Genomic DNA, 27,176 nt, shown 5'->3' with positions numbered 1-27,176 from the left:
TTGATTCATATGGCAAGGAGTTCCACCGGACTAGGGCGGATAATGTGAAGGATCTCTTTTTAAGACAGGAAATATGGAGAGTGCGACTGAACGCAGCTGTCTCGTTGGACTGTCAACAGTGACACCAGAAAGATCGGTCACGTGATCGGTAAGAAGCCAGTGACACCAGAAAGATCGGTCACGTGATCGGTAAGAAGCCAGTGACACCAGAAAGATCGGTCACGTGATCGGTAAGAAGCCAGTGACACCAGAAAGATCGGTCACGTGATCGGTAAGAAGCCAGTTACACCAGAAAGATCGGTCACGTGATCGGTAAGAAGCCAGTTACACCAGAAAGATCGGTCACGTGATCGGTAAGAAGCCAGTGACACCAGAAAGATCGGTCACGTGATCGGTAAGAAGCCAGTGACACCAGAAAGATCGGTCACGTGATCGGTAAGAAGCCAGTGACACCAGAAAGATCAGTCACGTGATCGGTAAGAAGCCAGTGACACCAGAAAGATCGGTCACGTGATCGGTAAGAAGCCAGTGACCATGGTTTCCAGTCCCGCACGAACTGGGATTTTAACTCCCCACCCTCCTACACTCCCCACCCACCCACCCCCACTACCTCCCACCCGTATCAATGTAACATTATCGGCAGCATTCTTTTCCACAGATGTGGAATGAAAACACCGATGCAGTAAAAAAAAAAAAAAAAAAAAAAAAAAAAAGATTAGCGAGAAAATGATATATTTGTTTTTTGGTTGTTGCTGTTTTTTTTGTGTGTTTTTTTTTCTGTTTGTTTTTTGTTGTTATTTTTCAAATATTTATATTTAGATGAGGCAATCCTACAAACTGAGGAGGAAGGTGGCAGAATGGTGAAGACGTTCATCTGCCAGTACGACAGTGTCCATGAGGGTTTGGGTTCCACTCCCGCTTTCGACCTTTCTCCCAAGTTGAAGAAAAATCAAACAGCATCCAGTCATTGGGATGAGACGATCAGAGGTCCCGTGTGCAGCACGTACCTAGCGCACTGTAAAGGGACACTCGACAACAAAAAGGGTTGTTGTCTGGCAAAATTTTGTAAAAGAAATCCATTCTGTTAGATACGCACATATATATGCATACATTCAAGGCCTGACCAAGTGCGTTGGGTTATGCTGCTAGTCAGGCATCTGCATATCAGATGTAATGTAGCGGATATGGATTTGTCCGAACGAGGTGAAGCTTCCGAGAAAAAAAAAACTGTAACTAAAACTAACAGATTGAAACATATAGCCGCATACTATTCCCAGGTGAACGATAATGTAATGAATGTGTGCCTAATAATGTTCCTTTGTCGTCTGTCTGTCAAAGAAACATGTTAGGATTTTCAAAGTACCCAAAATGAACATTTCGTGTATTCGGAATTATTTCTTTGCTTATTTCAGCCGGTGTCTGCTTTTGTTAGGTGATATCTGTTTCTCCCCTGGGTTCCTTACATTTACTATCCACATTCCCCAACGGTGAAAAGAAGAAACAAAACCATTCTTTGTTCGTCGTGTAAATAAAACGTTTAATTTTTGTTGCAGCTCTGAAGGCAGTTGTCAAAGTTTTGCAGAAGCAGCGCCCTCTGCCTATGTGGAAAACAGTGTGCCAGGACGGGAAGATAACTGTCACCTTCCAGGTGCACTGGACTGCTCCAGAGAAGAAAAACAGTTTGGCAAAGTTTTGCCAAAGGACTGAGTGATGTCATCATTGCTGCAGGTCAAGGTCGAGTCACGAGGTGGAGTGTGGCCATCAGGGAAGCTGTCACACAGTGGTCAAGATGAACAGAACGTGTGAACTATGGTCCACTAAAAGGACATCCCTCATTGCTTCCGGGTGTCACATTTGTTTTTTTTAGTTACCAGCAAAGAGAATTGTACCGCCATGTGGATATCCTGCCAAATATCTGTGAAATCGTTTCATGGTATTGTTTTGATGTTGTCATGTTTACTGTATAAATGGAAGGTGTGAATGGTTCCTATTATTTATTTGATTCTATTTTATGTTGCATGGGTGCAGTGTCATTGGAAAGAAGTCATGTGGTTTCATGTGTCAGGCAGCAAAGAAACATTTTAAGCAGAAACCTGTTGATGGTTTATTTTTTGTGGATCCTTTGTCTCAACTGCTTGTTTTAAAAGCAGAATATATCACACATTATAACCCAGATGATCAACATTTTACATGTGTAAAACATTGATATAGTAATGTTAGTATATCAGTTTGTACACAGGACAGCATTCAGTTTGGAACAAAGAAGAAACAACGATTTTGTTTATGCTCTGAGTTGATGTTGATGTACGTTCTTTGGTGTCTGATTCCAGAATGGTTTATCAGGTACAACACACACACACACACACACACACACACACACACACACACACACACACACACACACACACACACACATATATATATATATATACATACATATATGTATGTATATATATATATATACATATATGTATGTATATATATATATATATATATATATATATATATATATATATATATATATATATATATATATATATATATATATAACAGATGGTTCACATTCTCTTCGTGTCCTGGGCTCCGCTCCTTGCAGAAAGCACTGAGGTAAATACCAAGACTGGTAAAATATAAAAATATCAACAACAGTAGGCTCTTCATGTCTTTAAAACTTGTATTATTAAAAGGCAGCAAATTTGTGTGTGTGTGTGTGTGTGTGTGTGTGTGTGTGTGTGTGTGTGTGTGTGTGTGTGTGTGTGTGTGTGTGTGTGTAATTACAGACAGATACATATCAAGAATGTTTTATAATGATGCTGATTTTTTTCGTTCTCATAAGACCCCAAACATCTGGAATGGTGTCAATGTTGGCCTGTTCTGATTCTTGCATGTTACGGCTGACCGTAAATATGGTGCGTGTCGTTTCACACTGGCTAACTTTTGTCATATCAATTACGAACAGCAAGAGATGTGTTCTATGTTATCAGTAACTATCGATGTGTGCTAATATGCTCCGCGTGTTAATCACGAATATGCATAAAGAGACGCTGCTACTCTTGCCGACAAAGACCACCTGGGCGAATGTAGACAGTGTAGGTCCTTCACACTGGACGTACCTTGAGACATATTTGAAAATCTAATATTTTAGATGGGTGAGGTCCGTAGAAAACAACAACAACAACAACACATGTTGTATTCAAATTGATGTGCCATCACTTACCAAACGTTTGCTGCTCCTGGAAGATGTATGCATCAATGTAACATCATACTATGCAGAAGTTCTTATTAATTTTTTATTATGAATGCTAAAACGACTGCTTTTAACAGTAACCTGACCGAGGACATGTTTTGGCTTCTTTATAATCTGTGTGTCTTTTACAGAAGTGCATTGGCAATGAAATCATATTGTGTGAAAAACAAACGAATATTCCATATTTTAAAGCCAAACCTGGTGTCGATATACAAAGTATTTCCAGAGAAAATGAATATGCTTCAGTTTCACACACATGCGCGCGCGCACGCACGCACGCACGCACACACACACACACACACACACACACACACACACACACACACACACACACACGCACACACACACATCGCACACACACACAGTGGGGAGTACAAATGATGTTGGCACACCGATTTGATCTGAGGCAAAACTGCAAGCAAGCTACTAAATCAATGTGACAAAAATACATTATGTCAAACTTAAGATGCAAGAAAAGCGATTGTTCAGCCACAAATGCTAATGGTCTGTCCTGTTCAGCTGGAAGAGCGCGAGGTGGCATTCAGTGTTGTTGGGTGTGAATCACGAGCACCCCACATGGAAACAAGCAACCCCACTGTCCGTTTTCACATGCTGTCGTTCTGGTGATGGCTGTGCAGTGTTGCACAGATCCCTTTCCATCTCCGTGTTCCTTAGATGGCGATGGTCATAAATCGAAACCAGAGTGTTGATCGAAAACTGAAAGTAACTCAGTAAGAACGTAGGAGCAAGGGAAATAACCTGCCTTGTTCGCTTCTGGTGCGGCTGGTGGAGTTATCCCCTTGTTGGAGGTGACGGTCACGGCGGTCACTGAAATGTGGGTTGAAACAAACTGATGATGGAAGAGTCAGCGTTGCGAACTGCGGGACTTAGAGAAACGCCAAGTACCCATGGGAGTCGTGGTTTGTATCGTTATGGTTAGGTAGTGAGGCGCAGCCTGGTTGCTGCATGATTGCATCACGATAATAACAATGACTTTTGGTGTGACATGATTTGGAGGGGTGTTAGAGATAAAATTTGTTGAATGCTGTTGACAGACAATCAGGATCATACTCATTTTCTCCACGCCCTCATCATTAACATCATCATCTTCGTCACTGTCGTCGTGGTCGACATCATCATCATAATGTGGGAACTAGCGTGCGCGCGCAATGGCGCGCACACACACACACACACACACACACACACACACACACACACACACACACACACACACACACACACACACACACACACACACACACACACACACACACACACACACACACACACACACACACACACACACACGAAAACACGTATGCCTGTGCACCCCATGCGCAAACACACATTGACGCACACAATGACACGCATGAACGCACACACACGGGCACGCACACACATACTCACATGCGGCGATGGCACAAACACATACCGAAGTCATTTTTTTTCTTTTCGACACTATCAGTGGGGTCCCACAGGGTTCTGTGATGTGACCTGTTTTGTTCGTTGTGTCCGTCAGACGTGTACCTGGCATGATGGATAAACACACTGTCACACGATAGATTCGCTGATGACACTCAGCTACAAGCAGGTTCCATTTCTGATCTCAACAACATGATCACACGCAGCCAAAACTGCCTTGCAGACTTAACACAATGAATGACATTGAACAAACTACATTCAACGAAGAGAAAAGTCATGCTCCATGCTCCCTCTGACTTTCAGAATAATCCCGTGTCTATCTACGTTGGCACTAATGACGGAGCCATTGATTGTCGTTTCTTCCATGAAGTTAGAATTATTTTCATTGCAACATTTTATCTTCATAATTTATTCTGACAATACAGCTAGTATCAGTAGAAAACTTTATTCCCAAAACTTTAAATAAGACGGTGTCCTTCCTAAAAAAAATATAATAATAATAATAAGATGGGTAAGCTCCTGAAAACCAGTATGAGAAATCATGGCTACCTGTACTGTATACCCTCGACCTCACTTTTGCTACTGCAGTAGGAGCATAGGTTTTGATGATACGCGTAACACATAGATGAAAATAAGGTGATGATGATATTCAATACAGAAAAGACTATGGATCCGAGGTGGAAGCGTCCCTTCACATTTTTCATTGCAGGACCAACAGGAGGCGGAAAAACTGTTTGGGTCACTCGGTTTTTGAAGCACATCAATGAACTAATGACGCCAACTCCTGATGAGATCGTGTGTTGTTATGGAGAATGGCAATATAGACAGTTATTTATAGATGGGCTAGAGGTAACGCGTCCGCCTAAGAAGCAAGAGAATCTGAGCGCGCTGTTTCGAATCACGGCTCAGCCGCCGATATTTTCTCATCCTCACTAGACCTTGAGTGGTGGTCTGGACGCTAGTCATTTGGATGACACAATAAACCGATGTCCTGTGTGCAGCATGCACTTAGCGCTTGAAAAAGAACCCACGGCAACAAAGGGGTTGTTCCAGGCAAAATTCTGTAGAAAAATCCACTTCGATTGGAAACACAAAATAGGGGGGGAGGGGGGGCGCTGTAGCATAGCGACGCGCTCTCCCTGGGAAGAGCAGCCTGAATTTTACAGAGATAAATCTGTTGTGATAAAAAGAAATACAAATACAAATTTGAAAGGAGTAACTTTTATTGAAGGACTAGCCAAAATAGAAAAATGGGACGGTCAGAAGCGTCGTTTGCTTGTCATTGATGATGACTTAATGAGTGAGGCATATGAGAGGGTAACGAAACTGTTTACCAAAGGTAGCTTTGTCCCGACACAGGGTGGGTTAGCTCTGGAGTTGAAAGAGTTTCAAAGACTGGTCAAAACACAGAAAAAACTGGTGGCAGATTTCAACCAGCAAACATTGGCCCTGTCAGGAGCAACCGCTTCATCCCCACCAACAGCGAGCGGGGAGACCAATGCGCCCATCCACCAAAAGAGACCATCAGCCCTACCCATCTGCAGCCCACTGGCAGTAGCCACAGCCTCCACCACGGGAACGGCGGACCAGTGCTGGAAACTTCTGGTACCGTCGTCAACTAGTGTCAACAACGTGGCCACCATTGACACTAGAATGAGATATTAGTGTCTATGGTGGTCACCCACCCTGTTCCGAGGTACCTGGACAGAACTATGACAACACCTGCAGTCCGGATATTCTGAAGACAGCCGCGACACCGGCTGGTATTATCGCCCCTGAAAAAGGAAGGGAAAGTGACGAGACCCAGCTGCCTTGGTGTCCGTCTCCTCCCGGGGCGCGGGCAATGGACACAAAATGGTGAAGCCATACGACCCAGCAGATGTCTTTCACTGGTTCCCTGGGGATACTAACTACTGCTACTGCCCTAGCGAGGACCATAATGTCATGTCCCTGCAGAAATAACTGTCTGTATTTGTTGTGTGCTTGCAGTAATACTGGTGTGTATATGATAGTCTACTTTTTACAAGAATGTGAAGTTTTACTCACTGCAGCGCCTATCAAATATCTTCAGTTTTGTGTATGCCATATTTCGTTTATTATTTAGAAATCATAGTTGATTCTGTAACATTTGATGTTATCTGATCAGTGCTGTGTATGATTCAAAAAGAAATAAAGGGCTAAGCCCAAATGGTGCATCAAAGAGTGAGCGTTGTTTATTTTCAATGACCTCCTTTGGGATACATCACTTGGCTGCCTAATCAACAAGAACCGATGTATACATCTGCCCAGTCATGAGGAGGTGATGGTGAGTTTTGCATTGTGAGGTAAGTTGGTGTTTGAAAACGGGCAGAGGGGAAGTGGGAGTGTTAACTCCGACGCCGACGAGGCGTCCAGTCGGCTTCAGAAGAAGTGTGACTAAAAACATTTTTTCACCACAACATCAGGTAGAGGATACACGTAGAATGACATGGACATGATAGCCTGAACATAGTAGCGAGAGTTGGGGCGTTTTTTTTTTTTAACTAGACCCAACGTGTCATGATCATTTAACTTAGACAGAAAGGGGAGGAAATCTTCTTTTGAACTGATGAGTCGCGGTTTTTTTTTGTTGTTTTTTTTTTTTTGTTGTTTGTTTTTCCAAAGGCCGAGGCGTTAAATAAAAGGAGATCTCCCTGCTTATTGTGCCTGAGACAAAAGGGTTTGCTCCCAGAATGATTTAGCAGTTACAAAAATTATGTAGCAGATAGCTTTATCGTAATATGAACTACATTTGATGAATATTTAATTTAATTTCATTTATTTTTTGGTGTGTTTTTAATGCGGAAAAACTGCAGAGATGCGTGACACTTACAAATTCATGATTCGTTGTCCTGTGCAACAGGTGCCCGTTGATTTTTTACTTCTTCTTCACTTGGTTTCTGTTATGGACACAGACTGTTATGGGCACAGACTCAGTTGCCTGTAAATCAGTTTATTTAATTAATAAAATTGTAAATACAGATTTTGCTTTTTGTTAATTTTCTTTTTATGTATGCGTCTTGCTGTTTTTACTATCATTCGTCTACAATTTAATACAGCTGCTCTGTCTTCTCGCTTAAAGCAGACACAGTAGACATTACTGAGAAAAAGTATGTATGGGAGCTTAAGGTGGCTACAGTAGACATTATAGAGTAAATGTATGCATGGGAGCTTAAGGTGGATACAGTAGTCATTATAGAGTAAATGTATGTATGGTACCTTAAGGTGGATACAGTAGACATGATGAAAATGTATGTATGGGAGCTCAAGGTGGATGAAGTAGACATGATGAAAATGTATGTATGGGAGCTTAAGGTGGATACAGTAGACATTATAGAGAAATTTATGTATGGGAGCTTAAGGTGGATACAGTAGTCATTATAGAGTAAATGTATGTATGGTACCTTAAGGTGGATACAGTAGACATGATGAAAATGTATGTATGGGAGCTCAAGGTGGATACAGTAGACATGATGAAAATGTATGTATGGGAGCTTAAGGTGGATACAGTAGACATGATAAAAATGTATGTATGGGAGCTTAAAGTGGATACAGTAGACATTATAGAGAAAATGTATGTATGGGAGCTTAAGGTGGATACAGTAGACATGATGAAAATGTATGTATGGGAGCTTAAGGTGGATACAGTAGACATTATAGAGAAAATGTATGTATGGGAGCTTAAGGTGGATACAGTAGACATTATAGAGAAATGTATACATGGGAGCTTAAGGTGGATACAGTAGACATTATGCAGAAAATTTATGTATGGCACCTTAAGGTGGATACAGTAGACATGATGAAAATGTGTGCATGGGAGCTTAAGGTGGATACAGTAGACATTATAGAGAAAACGTATGTATGGGAGCTTAAGGTGGATACAGTAGACATGATGAAAATGTATGTATGGGAGCTTAAGGTGGCTACAGTAGACATTATAGAGTAAATGTATGTATGGGAGCTTAAGGTGGATACAGTAGACATGATGAAAATGTATGTATGGGAGCTTAAGGTGGATACAGTAGACATTATAGAGAAAATGTATGTATGGGAGCTTAAGGTGGATACAGTAGACATGATGAAAATGTATGTATGGGAGCTTAAGGTGGATACAGTAGACATGATAAAAATGTATGTATGGGAGCTTAAGGTGGATACAGTAGACATGATGAAAATGTATGTATGGGAGCTTGAGGTGGATACAGTAGACATGATGAAAATGTATGTATGGGAGCTTAAGGTGTATACAGTAGACATTATAGAGAAATGTATGCATGGGAGCTTAAGGTGGATACAGTAGACATTATAGAGAAATGTATACATGGGAGCTTAAGGTGGATACAGTAGACATTATGCAGAAAATTTATGTATGGTACCTTAAGGTAGATACAGTAGACATGATGAAAATGTGTGCATGGGAGCTTAAGGTGGATACAGTAGACATTATAGAGAAAACGTATGTATGGGAGCTTAAGGTGGATACAGTAGACATGATGAAAATGTATGTATGGGAGCTTAAGGTGGCTACAGTAGACATTATAGAGTAAATGTATGTATGGTACCTTAAGATGGATACAGTAGACATGATGAAAATGTATGTGTGGGAGCTTAAGGTGGATACAGTAGACATTATAGAGAAAATGTATGCATGGTACCTTAAGATGGCTACAGTAGACATTATAGAGAAAATGTATGCATGGTACCTTAAGGTGGGTACAGTAGACATGATGAAAATGTATGTATGGGAGCTTAAGGTGGATACAGTAGACATTATAGAGAAAATGTATGCATGGTACCTTAAGGTGGATACAGTAGACATGATGAAAATGAATGTATGGGAGCTTAAGGTGGCTACAGTAGATATTATAGAGAAAATGTATGTATGGGAGCTTAAGGTGGCTACAGTAGACATTATAGAGAAAATGTATGTATGGGAGCTTAAGGTGGATACAGTAGACATGATGAAAATGTATGTATGGGAGCTTAAGGTGGCTACAGTAGACATTATAGAGTAAATGTATGTATGGGAGCTTAAGGTGGATACAGTAGACATTATAGAGTAAATGTATGTATGGGAGCTTAAGGTGGATACAGTAGACATTATAGAGAAAATGTATGTATGGGACCTTAAGGTGGATACAGTAGACATGATGAAAATGTATGTATGGGAGCTTAAGGTGGATACAGTAGACATTATAGAGTAAATGTATGTATGGGAGCTTAAGGTGGATACAGTAGACATTATAGAGTAAATGTATGTATGGTACCTGAAGGTGGATACAGTAGACATGATGAAAATGTATGTATGGGAGCTTAAGGTGGATACAGTAGACATTATAGAGAAAATGTATGCATGGTACCTTAAGGTCGATACAGTAGACATTATAGAGAAAATGTATGTATGGTACCTTAAGGTCGATACAGTAGACATTATAGAGAAAATGTATGTTTGGGAGAAAAACAACAACAAATGTTTATTCCGTTTGTTTTCAAACTAGGATCAGAGTACCTCAGTTGTTTGTTGCAACTGTTGCTATAAAGTAACGAAAACGCTCGCGTGTAAGCATTGGTTAACAACAAGTCATTTCATTTAGCCTAATCCACAAAATTGTCATGTTTTTTCCCATACAAAGGAACGATACAAATAAGCTGTATGACAACGCCACTTCAAAACATTTGTATTGGCAGCAAGATCGTTCTCTTTGTGCTTTATGATATGAAATATGCACCCTGTCGATCTTTCTTTATCTTGTTTACGACTGGCATGCTGACAATTATTAATTTTAGAGCCAGGCCTTTAATTAAGGCACACCTGCGGCACGGTGAGGTGTATACATATACGTACCTGCTACGGTTCGCTACATAAGTTCTCTGGTTATCGGCTGTGCAACGCTGGAGGGAATATTTGGGTGAGTGTTGTTGTGAAGGTTTTGTACTGTGTGTGTGTGTGTGTGTGTGTGTGTGTGTATCTCCCTCTCTCTCTCTCTTTCGAATAAACAGCAACAGACACTTTCACAAAATTGCAATACCTCTTCCTCGAATTGATCTCTTTAAGTCAAGCCTTTCATACAGCGGTTGTTCGTACTGGAATAATCTGCCTTCCCTTTTAAAACAGATAACTAATAGTGTTAATTTCAGAACCTCTTTAAAAACTATTTGTTTGATAAAATGGAAAATGTTTAAGTTATGTAAGTCTACATTCTACTTAAACAGGTAATGTCCAATAACATACCATGCACTATTATTATTCTTATTATTAGCATTAGTATTGTTAATGTTGTTGTTGTTTTTATTATTAGGGATGGTTGCATATCTATGCATATGCAAGTGTACTCGTTTGTGTGTGTAAAGTGTCTGTTTTAGTATTTGTATTTGTTTTTCTTGCTATGACATTATTTTATTCTTTCTTTCTTCTTCTTTTTGACTCACTTGTGTAAACAAAGTGAGTCTATGTTTTAACCCGGTGTTCGGTTGTCTGTGTGTGTGTGTGTGTGTGTGTGTGTGTGTGTGTGTGTGTGTGTGTGTGTGTGTGTGTGTGTGTGTGTCCGTGGTAAACTTTAACATTGACATTTTCTCTGCAAATACTTTGTCAGTTGACACCAAATTAGGCATAAAAATAGGAAAAATTCAGTTCTTTCCAGTCATCTTGTTTAAAACAATATTGCACCTCGGGGATGGGCACAAAAAAAAAAACGAAAAAAAAAAAGAAGCCAAATTATATGCAAGCTGCTTTTACTGTTATATTTATATTTTTTTTAATTTTCTAAACAGCACTTTGATCTGATATTCTGACACAACAACAAGAGCAGTCATTATTATCTTTCTTTTTTCTTTTTGCTGCCCCATCCATCTGCACCGTTTCAGTGGCATTACTCCCACGCCGCTCATTTAGATTCCCCCATACACTGCCACACCCGGGTTCGTCCGTCGCAGTTCCAGCGTCGGCAGTCCACAGGGAACCATCGATGTCAGGTCGCCAGAAGGCCACACACCAGAGGAGACCCTGCACTGCTGCTGAGTCACTTCGGTGGTGTTCAGTGGTGCCTGTTCTGTTTTAACGTACTTAGGACACCACCTACTAAGCCCCCTACTAACGACAATAATGACTTAGTCGCGGAGCCAGACTGAGTGAGCGTCCGTCCCAGAGTGAAGACCGCCACCACGTCCCTCAAACAACAGCCCCCCATGAATCTGCCGACACTGACGACATTGACAGGACTCACCCCAAGCACGGAAGTGGAGGGGTATCGAAACTGAGGTCACCAATTATTTTCATTTTTTGTTCAAACAGAAACTTCTTTTGCTAAGCATGGAAGTTATATTTATTTTACAAACGTTTTGGTGCAGAAAGTAAGAAAGGGAAATTAATTTGTAATTAATGCTAGGTGATTTAATTTGCTTTAAACTGATCTTTCTCATCTTAAACATTACATTTTGAAATTATACTCAATACATAAAAAGCTTGTGTGTTTTACTCTCAGTGTACAGGGCTTTCACTATGTTCATTCGCCCAAGTGGTCTTTTTCGGAAAATACTAAAATCAGTACGACGAGTGGACTTTACAGATCTATTGGCTGCGCCCTGAAGGTCATGGGCAAAAATCAATTGCGTACACATATTTATACACATTCAAAGCGCGTGCTCATATTCATTTTGTTTCAAGTTGTTGACCTGCCCGTTCAATCCTATAGTCAATGGACAATACACGATACATGTGATGGAAAGTTGGAGAAGGAGACCGTTAAATATTTATTCAGAGAAAGATTTGTGAACGCCTCATGACTTACTGGATTATGCCCCAAACTGCCATAAAAATATCCACAGAATCAGTCGAAATTCACAGTTAAAAATTGTAAACCATGCAAGTTAATACCCTTGAATTGATGAAACGAAAAAATTTCCAGTCTTGACTTTTCTCAAAACGAAGTCCTTTTCACTTCATACGACGTTTAGAAGTACTTGTACTTGGCTCTACATGTTATTAGTTTAACAAAATACTAAATTTTCATATCAACTTTAAAACTATAAAACTAGAATGAACATAAAAGAGAAACTGAATCGATCAACCGTGTCGTACTACATTCCCGGCGGGTGTAACTAAACTTGTACATCTAACTAGATCTAGAGAAAACGGCTAAATGTTGCAGTGTGATTGCGGCGATAGCCACGTCACCTTTACCGCAGACTTAAAAAGAAATTTTTTATTGCCCTTGAAGATTTTTTGAATGCCCAAGATACACCAGAATAATATGATTTAAACAGTGTTCTCACTGCGAATACCGCAATCGATTTATCGCCCTTTAAAAAAGTATGTTTAAATATTAAATTTTAGAACGTCAGTTAAGGAGCCACGATAGTGTAATGGGTAAGACAGTTTCTTCTCACCCGAACACGAGGGGTTTGAATCTGGTTAGGACTTTTCTTTTTTTTTTTTTTTTTTTTTAACCTGAAGCTTTATAATAACAAATACAGAACACATTTTAACGATTAGATTTTTTTTTATTTGATAAGTGTATCACAAGTGAGTCTTGAAGGCCTTGCCTCTCTTGTTTATCTTTTTTTTCTTATTCATTTTATTTCCTCAACTTAGAAGTAGTAGTAGTTTCAGTTTCAGTTGCCCAAGGAGGCGTCACTGCGTTCGGACAAATCCATATACGCTACACCACATCTGGCAAGCAGATGCCTGACCAGCGGCGTAGCCCAACGCGCTTAGTCAGGCCTTGAAAAGACAGTAGTAGTAGTAGTAGTAGTAGTAGTAGTAGTATTAGTACCAGCAGCAGCAGTAGTAGTAGTAGTATTGTATTTTTTATTTTGTTTTGTTTGTTTCTTGAATTTCTTTGCCCTGATGGCCGGATGAAAAAAAAAGTATGTCCTTGCTTATTAATAATAATGATAGTATTTATATAGCGCTGAATCTTGTGCAGAGACCAATCTGAGCGCTTTCACACCAGTCATTCACACGCATGCATAACTCCAAAACTGAAGAAACTGAAGACAAGGAAGAGGTAGAGGAGGGAGGCTATCTTGTGAAGAGGTGGGGTTTAAGGCCAGACTTGAAATAGCTGAGTGCGGAGACCTGACGAAGCGAAAGAGGAAGTTCATTCTACTTCCCCCATTAAAAAGAAAATCCATTCTCTGTCTCTGTCTCTGTCTGTCTGTCTTCTTTGCTTGCTTCTCCAGAAGATTTGCTTTGTATAGTGAAGATGTTAAGATGGCCGTTGACACTGCTATAATTGTATACCCACCCACTGGCCTTTTGAATGTCAGCTTTAGGAGACGAGGCGTGTCATGAATCATGGTCCTCATCTGCTGGCTGGAACACGAAGCAGACCAAGGTGTCGTAAGTGGTAATGGGAATGGATAGCCACCTGCTGATTTTTCTGAAGTGGGTGTGTCGGTCTTCACATCGTGTGCTGGTGGAGACTCCACCTCTGTATCGGCTCGCAACATCCCCCCCTCCCCCCACGCCTCCCCCCCCACGCCCCCCCCTTCTCTCTCTCTCTCTCTCCGCTCTCTCGCATACGCACACACACACACACACACACACACACACACACACACACACACACACACAGACGCACACACAGACGCAAACACACACACATTTTTAAATTCTTCAGACATTGATTTGCATGATATGGCACCTCGTGTTCTGGTGCCACCTGTCCCTCCCTGGGAGTTAACAAAAGCAAACGTCAACATATGTGCTTCTGACACAACAAAAGGAGAATCTCCACATATAATAGCAGCATCTGTCAGAATTGAATTAGAAGAAAATTTTGATTATCATTTAAAAGTTTACACTGATGACTCGGTCCTGGATGATAGCAGTGCAGGATCTGCTTTTGTCATTCCTGACCTAAAAACAGAAAAATCATATTATTTAGGTAAGGGACATTCAATTTTTACAGATGAATTGGTGGCCATCCTTATGGCTTTAAATCATCTTGTTGATATACCAATCATAGTAAGTAATATCCTCTTTTGTGTTGATTCTCAGTCTGTCTTAAAAGGTTTGCTCCTTTTAGAGAATAATCAAAGAGAAGATTTATTATTTGAAATTAGGTATTTATTGCACTCCCTATTTGTGAAGGGTACAAATGTTGATTTTTGTTGGATACCATCCCACACTGGATTCCGTTATAACGACCAAGCAGACAGGGCAGCAAAAAGGGGAGCAAAAAATCATATAGATTGTATAAAAGTATATTGACCATAGTCATACAAGGAAATAAGCAATATACTAGAAAGAGACTTTTATAGGTGCTTGAATTCAGGTCTAAAACCTCGTCAGTTGACTCTCTCAGACTTTGGTCCGATTCGCAGACAAATTCTGAGTTTAGCTCTCAGACTATTATCAAATTCATTACGGACCAAGTATTGTTTTAATGTCAAGTGCATATGCTTTAGTAACCTGACAATTGAGCATATAATTTTTGACTGTAGCTTGATGAAGCCTTTTGTACACGAAAGTGTGTCTTCACAAGTGACTGAGAACGTTGATGTTTTTGACTTTTTGCATTCATTGTCAGTTTAACGACTTCTCTTTTACGAAGTCCTTTAAGTAATTTCCTTTAACTGTGTTTAGAGGGTTCTTTTTTTTTTCTTCTTCCACATTTTTACCCTCATTTTCCCAGTTCCCCCCAACCCTCCATTCATCCACATTTCCCACCCCTTCTAACCGATAATACTCAGATGTATTCATAAATACTTTCTTCAATCACCGATATGTGTGACGAGCCGGACATTAAACAAAAATTCCTCCTCCCCCCCCCTCCCCCCCCCCCCCACACACACATGCATGCATGCATGCATGAATGCACACGTACAGAGATGCTGCTTTAAACTTATAAACAAAACACTTGAAGAAAGAAGCAGAAAAATAGTCACTATCTTTTCCCAAACGAAAGGGAGCAAAGCAGCCAGTGAAAGGGGCAGATTGACCACTGGTAGGTATCACCCTCCAAAACCTTTGGCGACTTGCCCCACTATGGAAACTGATTTTCAGGAAAAAAGCAAATGAGACAAGTCGCTTTCAGTTCTACAGGTTAACAACTGACAATTCCTTTCACAGAAAGATACAAGCGAATTTGTTTAGAATGACAGTGGAATCGAAATAACATCAGCGTGAGTTTTACTGAAATCACTGCAAAAACAATGAAGTGAACGTAAAAACAACAACAAAAAAACAAAAACCCCAAAAACCGTTGCTGATTTCTGTGTTGTGTCAGTATTGTGGTGAGTTTTCATGACTGTCAAGCGGAAGTGGCTAAAGTGTCACTGGTTCGCTGTGTCACAGGATACCCGAAATTCTGCGGGTGGGCGTTTGACTCTGACTGTGCTTCTTGCTCCGATGTGCTGTAACTTTGGTGCGAAACATCACAGTATAAAATGAAATCCCAAATCCTTGTTACGTGAAACAAGAGAACAGGTCTACACATGGAAATGATATGTGCATCCAAAGGCTTGTCACTCACATCTGGTGCCATCAACTCGGCCCACAGTCAGAAACACTATTTTTCGAATAAGAAGTATACCTACCATTGTTACTTCAAGATAATGAATTCTTACATGTCGGTTGTGAACTAGAAACACCGAATTGTACACAAAAAAAGAGACATGCTTACAGAAGTACTTGGAATTGCAGTTATAATACTTAAAGCAAAATGTGGCAAATACGCAAACATACACGTACGTATTATGTACGCGGGCGCGTATACAGACATGCACACAAACACGCGTGCAACAGCAACAGCCAGAAATAGCACAAATGAATGCCTTAGTAATGTGTGTTGCATATCAAGGTTGGATGTTCGTAGCTGTGTGAACAAAAGAACAGTTATACCGTGTTTTTCTTGCACGCCGGCTCTGAACATGTCTATTCTGCCCACCAGATTGCTGTTAAAACAGAGTAAAGAGGGTGAATTTCCTCATCTAAAACTAAGTAAAATAATTTATGTCATCTTGTTCCGGTACATGTCGTCAAACTGTCTTTTCTGTCCACTGCCCGCCCACTTTTCTAATGATTTGTCCGGTCGGTCTTTGTCTTATTTGATCGACCACTGGACAAAGGCTTTAAAGAACATCAAACCAGAACTTTTTCTGCATTCCATCACTATCTTGTGTCACAATACATCACTGGTCTGCACGGAATTTGTTGCTAAGCACAGACAACAATTTCTGGAGAAGACAGGTTAAAGATGCCGTCGAAATCAAGACGAGAAGAAAAGCCTTAATCGTGACACTGTTCGGGACTCCCTCCAGTTCATGACAGACAATACCGTGGTCGGGCGCCTGTGGCCGTATGACATTTCATTCACAGCCTGTAGCCGTATGACAGTTCATTCACAGCCTGTGGCCGTATGACAGTTCATTCACAGCCTGTAGCCGTATGACAGTTCATTCACAGCCTGTGGCCGTATGACATTTCATTCACAGCCTGTAGCCGTATGACATTTCATTCACAGCCTGTGGCCGTATGACATTTCATTCACAGCCTGTGGCCGTATGACATTTCATTCACAGCCTGTGGCCGTATGACATTTCATTCACAGCCTGTAGCCGTATGACATTTCATTCACAGCCTGTGTCCGTATGACATTTCATTCACAGCCTGATCCAACTTTCCTGTCCTGTTTGTGCTGAGGAAGATGGTGTGATACTATCGAATGTACAAGTGCATTAAATCTGATTCTGAGTTGTAAAATTTCTTCTGGAACAGTTATTCATTCATACAGTCGAGTGTTTATTATTTTCACGAGTGCAGTTAAGTTTCACTCCATGATAATTTGTTGAAAAAAATTACACTAATGTATTTCTATGCATTGTTCAACAATCCCTCAAATGATTGCAGTTTGATTGATAATAGTTTCCTTCTTGTGATTATTAGAAAACTACGTTGTTTTGTAACATTTAGCTCTGAGTTGTCATCGCACCAAGTGGTAACTCCATCCACTTCCTGTCTGCACACAGCGTCACTGTCCTCAGTTAAAAGTCCTGTCAGACCTGAATCGTCAGCGAACATGACCTGTGGATGTGATACTGTGAGACTTCTGCAGTCAGCTATGTACAAAATAATGAACCACCGTATCCCGGGCTGCACCAGCACTGGTGTATAAAACACTGGAAAGAGAGTCTTTAGTTTCTACACACTGGATTCTGTTAGTGATGAAGTCTTAAATCCATTAGGCAGTCAGAAAAGTAACTTTCATCTGTGAAAGTTTCTCAGCCAAAAGGTGTGACTGAATGATATTAAAAGCGCTTGAGAAGTCCAAAAACATCAAACGGATATATATACCAGGCCCATGTAAATGTTCATGTACCTTATTCAAATTACACAACAAAACATCAACATTTATGTTTCTCCAGTATGCAGATTGCACAGGGTCTAAACACCTTCGCAAATCCCTTCATAACGGCTGATGTTAGAGACACGGAACAGAGGTCATTCACGCATCAACTGTTGTTTTCTTGGGGACAGGAACAACATATGTTTTCCAAACGGCAAGTGCCTGTGACCAGAACACTTCACGATCGGTCTGTTGACGTCGTTTGGAAGTTGACGGGCTGTCTCAAAAGCACGGATTGAAATGTGTTTGTGGATACAGCAAAAAATGTGTGCGAACTGACAGACACTGTGACAGAATACATTTGATTTCGTGAGGACTGTGTTGTTCCAAATAAACAAAATGAAAATTTCCCTTACAACAAACATGAATTACCCCCCAAAATAAAATTAAATAAAACAACACTTAATAGGGAGAAAAGAGCAAAGACTGTTAAAAGATATACAGAAAAAGGTGAAAATAGAATTAAAGAATGGCAAAGCAGATTATAAACGCAAAATAGAGGCTGAATTAATAGGTAATAATGTGAAAGGGGTTTGAGAAGGGCAAATTTTGATGAAAGGCAAGAAAGCAAGAAAGGGAGAAGCGGAATGAGTGATTAGCTGAAGAAGCAAACTGAATATCTTTTGCGCACGGTTTGACCGTCTCGATTTCAGTGTCAACAGAAAAAAAGTCTGACTGACTTCCTGTCCAGGATCCCCTCAGATCAACAAATGGAGGGAATAGTTGTCTCTGAGGGCGACATTCTCAAACAATTTAAAAAAGAAAAAAAAGTAGTTGGTCCATATTGCATCAAAAGACAACAGATAAGTTCACAGAAATGGTCGGTTTCAAGAATGCCGCGCTCTAAGAGCAACACGTTACAACTCTTTTTTTGCACCCACAGACTCGGTTGCGGGCTGAGATGTTGTGTGGGGTGAGTGACGAGTCTATGGATGCACAATTCATTTCCAAATGGATGAATAAATATTGTGTGACCAAGCGCTATGCTTGCTCCAATATTTGCCTCACGCACGAGCTGTATTAGCTTGCCTCACGCACAAGCTGTATTAGCAGACGACAGTTTTCCCTCCTAACCCGCGCACAGAATGTGTGACGTCACACCGCTTACATCATTTTGTCCTCGCCAGCCACCTGCTCGACCAGTGTCGCATCGCGGTACGTCATTGGCTGAGAGCAAACTTGTGTTTCTGTTCCACCGTAATGAATTAATACCTCTTTTGTCAGATCAGTAAACTGCAAGTATTATATACTGGCAGAATCGTCGCAATTCCATCTTTAAATCTATTCCACTTATGTTTGCCTACGTTAAACTGATTTAACGCAGTTTGTAATTTTCAGCGACGAGCTCGTTAAAACTGACCCTGTTCAGGTGACTTAAATTAAGATTATAAATTCATCTTAAATAACCAACACTTCATTTTATACTCATTATAAAGTAGGTGTTGAGCTCTTTCTTTTGCAACTTATCTGACGTAAATCGGTTCAGGAATCATTTAGAAATCTGTCACTGAACACCTTTAAACAAACACAATTGTCATCGGATTCTCCGTGATTAGTGACGATCTGCTCGCAAGCACACGTGACGGCCTTTGCGGTCCGCTAAACTTGCATAAATTGGCACAGTGAATGATTAGTGGTCATTTCATACCTGGTCAGTCATCTGACCAGAGCCTGCTCTCTCTCCTTGCTGCGTCACGGGCAGTGTGATTGTGTGTCATGTGTGTTCTCACAACGGCTAACACCTCACTACGTATCGCTGCACTGTCTTCTTCTCTTAGGTCTTCTCATTATTTCTTCTTCTCATTGTCTTCTTCTTTTAGTTCTTCTCAGTCTTCTCTTCTTAGTTTGCTCTTTTTATGTTCTTATAACTATTGTAAATAAAACAATAGAAAAACCCATTTGTGACTGGCCGCTATATGTTCCTGGCCTGTGCGTGGGAATTCTCATCTATCCTTTCAATTAATCATATTTAGTTAAGTCTTTTTAATGACAAAAGCAGAGCGGCTGTCAAAGAAATTCTTTAGAATCGGCAGTTGGAATTGTTCCAGCGCGAGAATGAGAATCTCAACAATTGAGAAATTGGCATATGATTTTGACATTTTATGTATCCAAGAGACCAGGACAAGTGCAGACAGACCAATACATTTTGAGAATTTCACAGTCTTTCAAAGGAATGAATGAAGAGGAGTAACAATCATACTGAACAAAAACCTAAAAAACAAAGTTCCACCATAAATCTAGAGAAATGGTGTAGCAACTCATGTGAACTAGTGGGGGTGCGTCTCGAAAAACCTGACGGAATTCACAAAAGCATCGTGCTCATCAATGCCTATGTTCACCCAGGAACCTGCACAAGAAAAGAGGATTGGGCCTTTTTAGAGGAAATAGAGAACGAACTTGGAGAATCAGTCATTATCTGTGGAGACCTCAGTGCAAGATCCAAGCTATGGGACCAGCGGAACACCAACCCACAAGGACTCGCACTTGAAGGAATGACAGGGGAAATTCTTCTTAGCCCATTAACAACCACATCCCCAACTCGCCTTGGAACAAGACAAGGGGACAGTGACAGTGTGATCGACATCGCTCTAACATCTCCAAAATTCAGAGCAGAAATGAATGCAGAGACGCTTCCACACCAAGGCAGTGACCACCTCCCGGTAGTTTTCAGTCTACAGAAACTGTCAGATAAACGCTGCATGAAACCACGTGATCCATTTCAGTATGAAACCAAAGAGACAACCATCATCGAAAAATTAAGATGCAGAAGAAACAAAAGAACGGCACTGAACAGGATGCAAACTATTCAGCCCCCATGGTGGAATACCGACACAGAGAGAGCCTGGATAGAAAAACACGCGGCTGTCAAACTTTGGCAAAAAGAAAGAACAAAACCATCTCCAGACAAAGATATTGAAACAAAAATGAAAGAAAAAACTAAACAGTTTGAAACCATTGCTCAAGAGGCCAAAAATGACAAGTGGAAACAGTTTTGCTAGGCACTCAGTTATGACTCAACATTGACAGAGTTCTGGCAATTTTATCGTCGCATGGAAGGGAAAACGTGCACAACAACAACCCCAGACATGGTAGACACTGACGGAACCAAGCTTAAGACAAACGAAGAAAAAGGATCCGCCCTGCTGAAACGTTTCATACAACAGAGCGATCAAAGAAACTTAGATGAGAAAAAGAAATATGTTGAGGAGTTAAACCAAACCCTTATGCAGACTGGACCTGATGATGACTTGACAATAGATGATCTAAATGAAGCAATAGCTAAATGCAAGAAAGAATCTGCCCCTGGCCCAGACAAAGTTCGCTACTCGGACATCAAGGAACTATCGGAAGAAGACAGAAGCTAACTTTTCAATCTATATCAAAACAGTTTCCACAATGGACATGTGCCGGAGGACTGGACACACAGCTTCTTAAAACCCATACCAAAACCAGGAAAGGACCATCATCAGGTAAGCGGCTACCGGATCCTAACCATGCAAAACATTGCTGGAAAGCTCATGGAACGCATGACAGCCAGGAAACTTGCAAGGGATCTTGAACTCAGGCACATTCTCCCTTCAAATCAAGGTGGTTACAGAACAGGCAAGTCCACATGGGAAAATGCAGCTGCTTTTGCATATGAGGTGTATGAAGGATTTCAAAGGAAAGAAGAAACACTAGCAGTAGCAATCGACCTTGAAGATGCCTTACAATAAAGTCCAGTTTGCACACCTCATGGAGCTGCTACTAAGGTATGGAGTAAGTTTGACACTGACAAGATGGATAGCAGCAGTGCTTCAGGAAAGAACCGTCGTCCTATGCCTCAGAGATTGGATGTCTGCACCTTCTAAACTATCCATGGGACTGCCACAAGGGTCTCCGCTCTCTCCTGTCCTCTACAATGTCTACACGAAGGGCCTTGCAGACTTAAACAACAATGGAATAGCTCGGGTGCTTACTCTTGCGGATGATGGCCTGGTCTTCAAAACTTCGAAAGATGCTCAGGAAAGAACCAAAGCCGTCCAGAAACAACTAAACAATATTGCTCAATGGTGCAAAGACACAGGATCTTCCATCAATCCAGCGAAAGCCCAAACGTTGCTGTGCACCCTGAACAACAGAACCGCGAGCAAAGCACCACCTTCTGTGTCATTCGATGGGATTCAGATCGAGAAAACTGAATGCCTACGCTACCTAGGAATACACTTCGACAGGATGCTGACCTTCAGAAAACATACGGAAAATACTGTTCTCAAATGCAAAAAAGGCCTTTCAGTCTTAAAGGCAATGGCAACCAAAGGTATTGAACAACGCCACCTCTTCCTGCTATACCAATCACTCGTCCTCAGTGTGATCGACTACGGACTTGGGCTAACAACACCGTCTCAAAGCAACCTCCTAAAATTAGAAAGAGTACAAAATGAAGCTATGAGGCTGATCTTTGGAACAACAAAAGACACGCCCACAGAAACCATGCGATACCTGCTTGACCTTCCTTCAGTGCAGGCCAGAAACAAGTTAGAACAGATCAAGACCTACTTCAAAGCATTAGAAAACCCTCAAAACCCACTGCATGACGCAGTCAAAGAACCAAACGGCAGCCGTCTAGGGCGAGGAAGATCATGGATGGGGCAAGCAGAAGACACAATCCAGCTAGTATGCCGACTACAAGACCTGAAAGAAACAAAAGAATGGGAGAAAAACCCCGAAAACCTCAGCCATCTATTCAACACAGCCATTTCACCCACTCTAGGAAGACATTGTCAGGAATGGCCACAGGGCAAAACTGATGCGGAAGTGAAGCTACTCATAGAAGAAAACAGTAAAGAAGAGGACATCATCATATACACAGATGGCTCAGTCACCAAAGACCAATCCGGTTGGGGATTCACTGCGAAACAAAATGGAAAAACAGTAGGGAAGAGAATGCTGCCTACAAAGTCACAACCTCCAGTATAACGATGGAAGTTGAAGCTGTGACACATGCCCTCCAGTGGCTATCGTCCATCCATACACCCGGAAACCAACATGCCATGATTCTAACAGACTCAATGAACCTCATACAGAAAATTGAAAACGGAATGGGAAGCCCAGAGTGGCATAAGGCAATGCGCAACTTTCAGATAAAAAAAACTCACATGGTCATACTTCCCGGGACATGCAGGAGTTAAGGGAAATGAGCGAGCTGACAGACTTGCTGGTAACGCAACACCAACGAGCGGCTACATCTAGGAAAATCGGAAATCCTCAGAAAAGTCAAAGAATATCAAAAAGAACAGGTACAAGGCCATCACACCATCGATCGCCTCAAAGAAATAAAAGCAGAGAGAGGGAGCGGCCGTAAGTCTAACATGAAAGGTAGAGCACGATGCTTTGCAAATCAAACAAATATCGGCATCATTTCCAAACCAACATTGCGCAAATTTCTTCAAAACGGAACAGAGTGTCTGTGGGCCTTTCCAAATACAATAGACTGAGCAACACACTAGACGCCACGTTCTTGGCATCAGAGATCTTTTCCCATCCCTCTTGCGGCATATCAGTGGCAGCCTCTGTGCGTGTGTGTATGTGTGTGTTTGTGTGTATGTGTGGGTCTGTGTTTTTGAGTGCGTTTGTGCATGCGTGAGAGTGTAAGTGTACACAAGTGTCAGGAGAGTTCTGTGCATGTGTGTGTGTGTGTGTGTGTGTGTTGTGTGTGTGTGTGTGTGAGGGGGGAGGTGGGGGTGCAGGGAGGAGGTGAGGTAGAGGATGAGGTATGTGAGTGTATGCATGCCTACACTGTGGGAGCAACAGGATATTGGAACGTATATATATATCTTTGTATATATGTGTGTGGGGTTGGGGGTGGGAGATATGGGCGTGTGTGTGTGTGTGCTTGTACAAGTAAGCGTTCATCTGTGTGTGTGAGTGTGTGTGTGTGTGTGTGTGTGTGTGTGCGTGTGCGTGTTTGTGTGTGTGTGTGTGTGTGTGTGTGTGTGTGTGTGTGTGCCGTGGAAGCTGCGATACATAGACTAGAAATGAGTGTGTGGAGGAGGGGGTAGAGGAGGTGTAGGGAAATTTGTGGTGTGTGTGTGTGTGTGTGTGTGTGTGTGTGTGTGTGTGTGGTTTGGAGCTCATATACGTTTATATGTATTTGACTGTGCTTTCATATCTGTGAAACTGCGTTTTGGGGGCATATCTGTTATGCATGTGTGGGTGTATGTGTGAGTGTGTGTCTTCATGTTTTATATTTATTTGCTTATTTATCATCATTGTTGTCTTATTTATTTAATTATTTATTTATTATTATTATTATTATTTTATCATTATTTTCATTACTACTATCTTTTTTTATATCATAATTATTATTTATTTATTTATGTATGTACGCTTATCTATATCTATATCTATATATATATAGAGAGAGATTTTTTTTCCTCTCAAGGCCTGACTAAGCGCGTTGGGTTACGCTGCTGGTCAGGCATCTGCTTGGCAGATGTGGTGTAGCGTATATGGATTTGTCCGAACGCAGTGACGCCTCCTTGAGCTACTGAAACTGAAACTGAAACAGTTAAGTCTTTTGTGCCGTACCGTTGAATAACCACTCGGTACACGGCCACAATTGTATTGTATTGAACTGCATTGTATTGTATTGTATTGCATTGTGTTGTATTGTATTGCATTATATTGCATTGCATTGTATTGTATTGTATTGTATTGTATTGCCCCAGAACCCACCAGTTGTATCCCTCACTGTTGCAGCATTAGCGATGCAGCGCACAGAATCGAACCCCAGGCGCCGACCCACAGTGGTGGTGGTAGGGGCGGGTTTTGCGGGAGTGGGAGCGGCCCGTCAGCTTGTGCAGGGAGGCCTTGGTGACGTCATTGTGGTGGAGGCCGGGGAGAGGCCCGGTGGCCGTGTGCAGACCCACCACTTGGGTCAGTAGTGTTGTGTTGTGCAGTCTGTGTGCTGTGTGGGCTTGTGTTGTCTGTGTGTAGTGATCGTGTGTTGTGTAGCCTGTGCTAGTGATCGTGTGTTGTGTAGCCTGTGCTAGTGATCGTGTGTTGTGCAGCCTGTATGCAGTGATAGTACTGTGCAATGTGTGTGCTTCCGGTGACCTTGTGCTGTGTAGTGTGTGTGCAGAGATCTAGTGTTGTGTAGTCTGTCGCAGTGACAGTGTTATGCAGACGTCTTTGTACCTCTGAAATGTGTTTCTGTTGCATGCATCCTAGGTTCTTAGACCGGTTGCTTTGCAAGCCGCTATTACAAAATACCCAAGACAAGACAAAGGTGTATTAAATGGTTACAAAACCGAAGCCTTGGTTCTCCAGCTTTTTCTCACTCACCCACCCCTCTCTCTCTCTCTCTCTTTCTCATGTGTGTCATGTATGTGTGTGCTTGTATATTTGAGTGCATATCAATGAGGCCTGTGCGCATACACACGTGTTGTGTGTGTTTGAAGAGCTTCGTGTGGTGATTGTTTTGCGATGCTTTTCATGACGTTTCGTAAGTGTATACTTTGATTCATCCATCAGTCTATTTTGTTATTTTTCTGTTTAATTTGTTTTGTCATTCATTTATTTCATTTCATTCAATTTGATATATATATATATATATATATATATCTATATATATATATCTATCTAAAGAGAGAGAGAGAGAGATCTGAGGGCGTGGTGTAAAGAAGCTTTCAGCTTATAATAATAATAATGATAATAATAATGTACATTTATATAGCGCCCTTTCTCACTAAGAGCCCAGGGTGCTTTACATGAAAGAAAAATATTACAAGTAACATAAAACATTCAGGACCAAGCTTTCTCAAAAGCCCCTCGCCCCACTCACACTCTCCCTTTCCCACTCTACATACAGACAAAGTGAGCTGACATGGGTGGTGTTGGAGAAAAGGAAGCTGAGAGTACTTATAGATAGGTTTTAACTCACTCAGTACGGCCATTCCTCTCTTCTCCTCTACACAGACCCCTCGGATGTCCAGTGGGTGTCTCAATGACCCAACCTTTAGCTTCCGTCGTCAGAATTGTGGTATTCTTTGTCAACATTCACCTCTTCACCTCTTCAGGATAAGAGCCTTCCACTAATATTTTGATCATGGTAATTGGGGTGAAACGCTGTTAACGTCGCTCTTTCGCTGTTCGTATGGAGAGAGTTAAAAAGATGAGTCTTTAGTGATGAGCGAAAAGCAGAAAATTAATAGAATCAGATGCACTCAGTAAAACATTTGTCATTATCATTGTCATTGTCATTCTCTCTCTTTCTCTCCCTTCCCCTGCTCCCCCCCCCCCCTCTCCCTTCCCCTGTCTCATCATTCCAGAAGGTGGTTTTTTGGAACTCGGAGCACAGTTCCTGCACGGAAAATCAGAGCTGTTTCACTTTGCACAGCGCCATGGGTTGCTGAGAGGTTTGTCTGTCTCTCTGTCTGTCCGTCTCCCTCTCTCTCTGTGTGTGTGTGTGTGTGTGTGTGTGTGTGTGTGTACGCGCGCGAACGAGCGAGCTTCCTCGTTCGTTTATTAAATTTTAATTATAGTCTGTTCATCTAATATGATGATATTAGACTGAAAATAAATGATATTATTATTATCATTTGGATTATTATCATTTATATCATAATGATGATTGTTATTATTAAATAGAAATCGACATTTCTGTATATTCGAATAAAAATGGGGGCGGTTGAGGTGGAGGGGAGGGGGGTAAGGGGGAGGGGACTAAGAAAGGAAGAGACAGACAGACAGACAGACAGACAGACAGACAGAACAGAATGTGGAAAAGATAGAGTACAAAATCTAAAATGGAGAGGGTGAGCGTCAGTGATTGGAGAAAGAAAAAACATAATACTGGAAGGGTGTGTGTGAGAGGCGGGACGGGGGAAGCGGGATTAGGACAAAAAAAATTATCAATAATCAAATATTATATGCACTACTTCTGTAGATTATTATTTGAAAAGAGGTTCATTTTGGGACCTACAATAAACAACCAACTGGACTATTTAACACATAACTAGCTAACTTTAATAAATAACAGTTTGAAATATATAACTTTTTCCAAAAAATGTTAACATATGAAACTGGTAACACCTGTTCCGTAATTTCTGGAGGCAAAAAAGGTTTCATTACTAAACAGCGGGTTAAAACGTGCTCTA

The 27,176-nt window shown here is 41.2% G+C and overlaps 1 protein-coding gene across 1 annotated transcript in view; it reads left to right on the top strand.

The window, feature by feature from the left end:
• LOC143296009 (peroxisomal N(1)-acetyl-spermine/spermidine oxidase-like) overlaps positions 1 to 27,176 on the top strand; it is a 41,736-nt gene that overhangs the window by 2,573 nt on the left and 11,987 nt on the right. Inside the window, exons 2-7 of the mRNA XM_076607751.1 lie at positions 120 to 148; positions 1,554 to 1,679; positions 4,767 to 4,770; positions 6,126 to 6,274; positions 24,778 to 24,954; positions 26,349 to 26,435. Of these exons, the coding sequence (XP_076463866.1) occupies positions 120 to 148; positions 1,554 to 1,679; positions 4,767 to 4,770; positions 6,126 to 6,274; positions 24,778 to 24,954; positions 26,349 to 26,435 (572 nt within the window). The remainder of the gene's footprint in view (positions 1 to 119; positions 149 to 1,553; positions 1,680 to 4,766; positions 4,771 to 6,125; positions 6,275 to 24,777; positions 24,955 to 26,348; positions 26,436 to 27,176) is intronic.

Source organism: Babylonia areolata, chromosome 2 (assembly GCF_041734735.1).
Source record: "Babylonia areolata isolate BAREFJ2019XMU chromosome 2, ASM4173473v1, whole genome shotgun sequence".
Classification (NCBI taxonomy): Eukaryota; Metazoa; Mollusca; class Gastropoda; order Neogastropoda; family Buccinidae; genus Babylonia; species Babylonia areolata.
The sequence above is the reverse complement of the archived record's forward strand: the minus strand, read 5'-3'. Positions and strand labels throughout refer to the sequence as shown.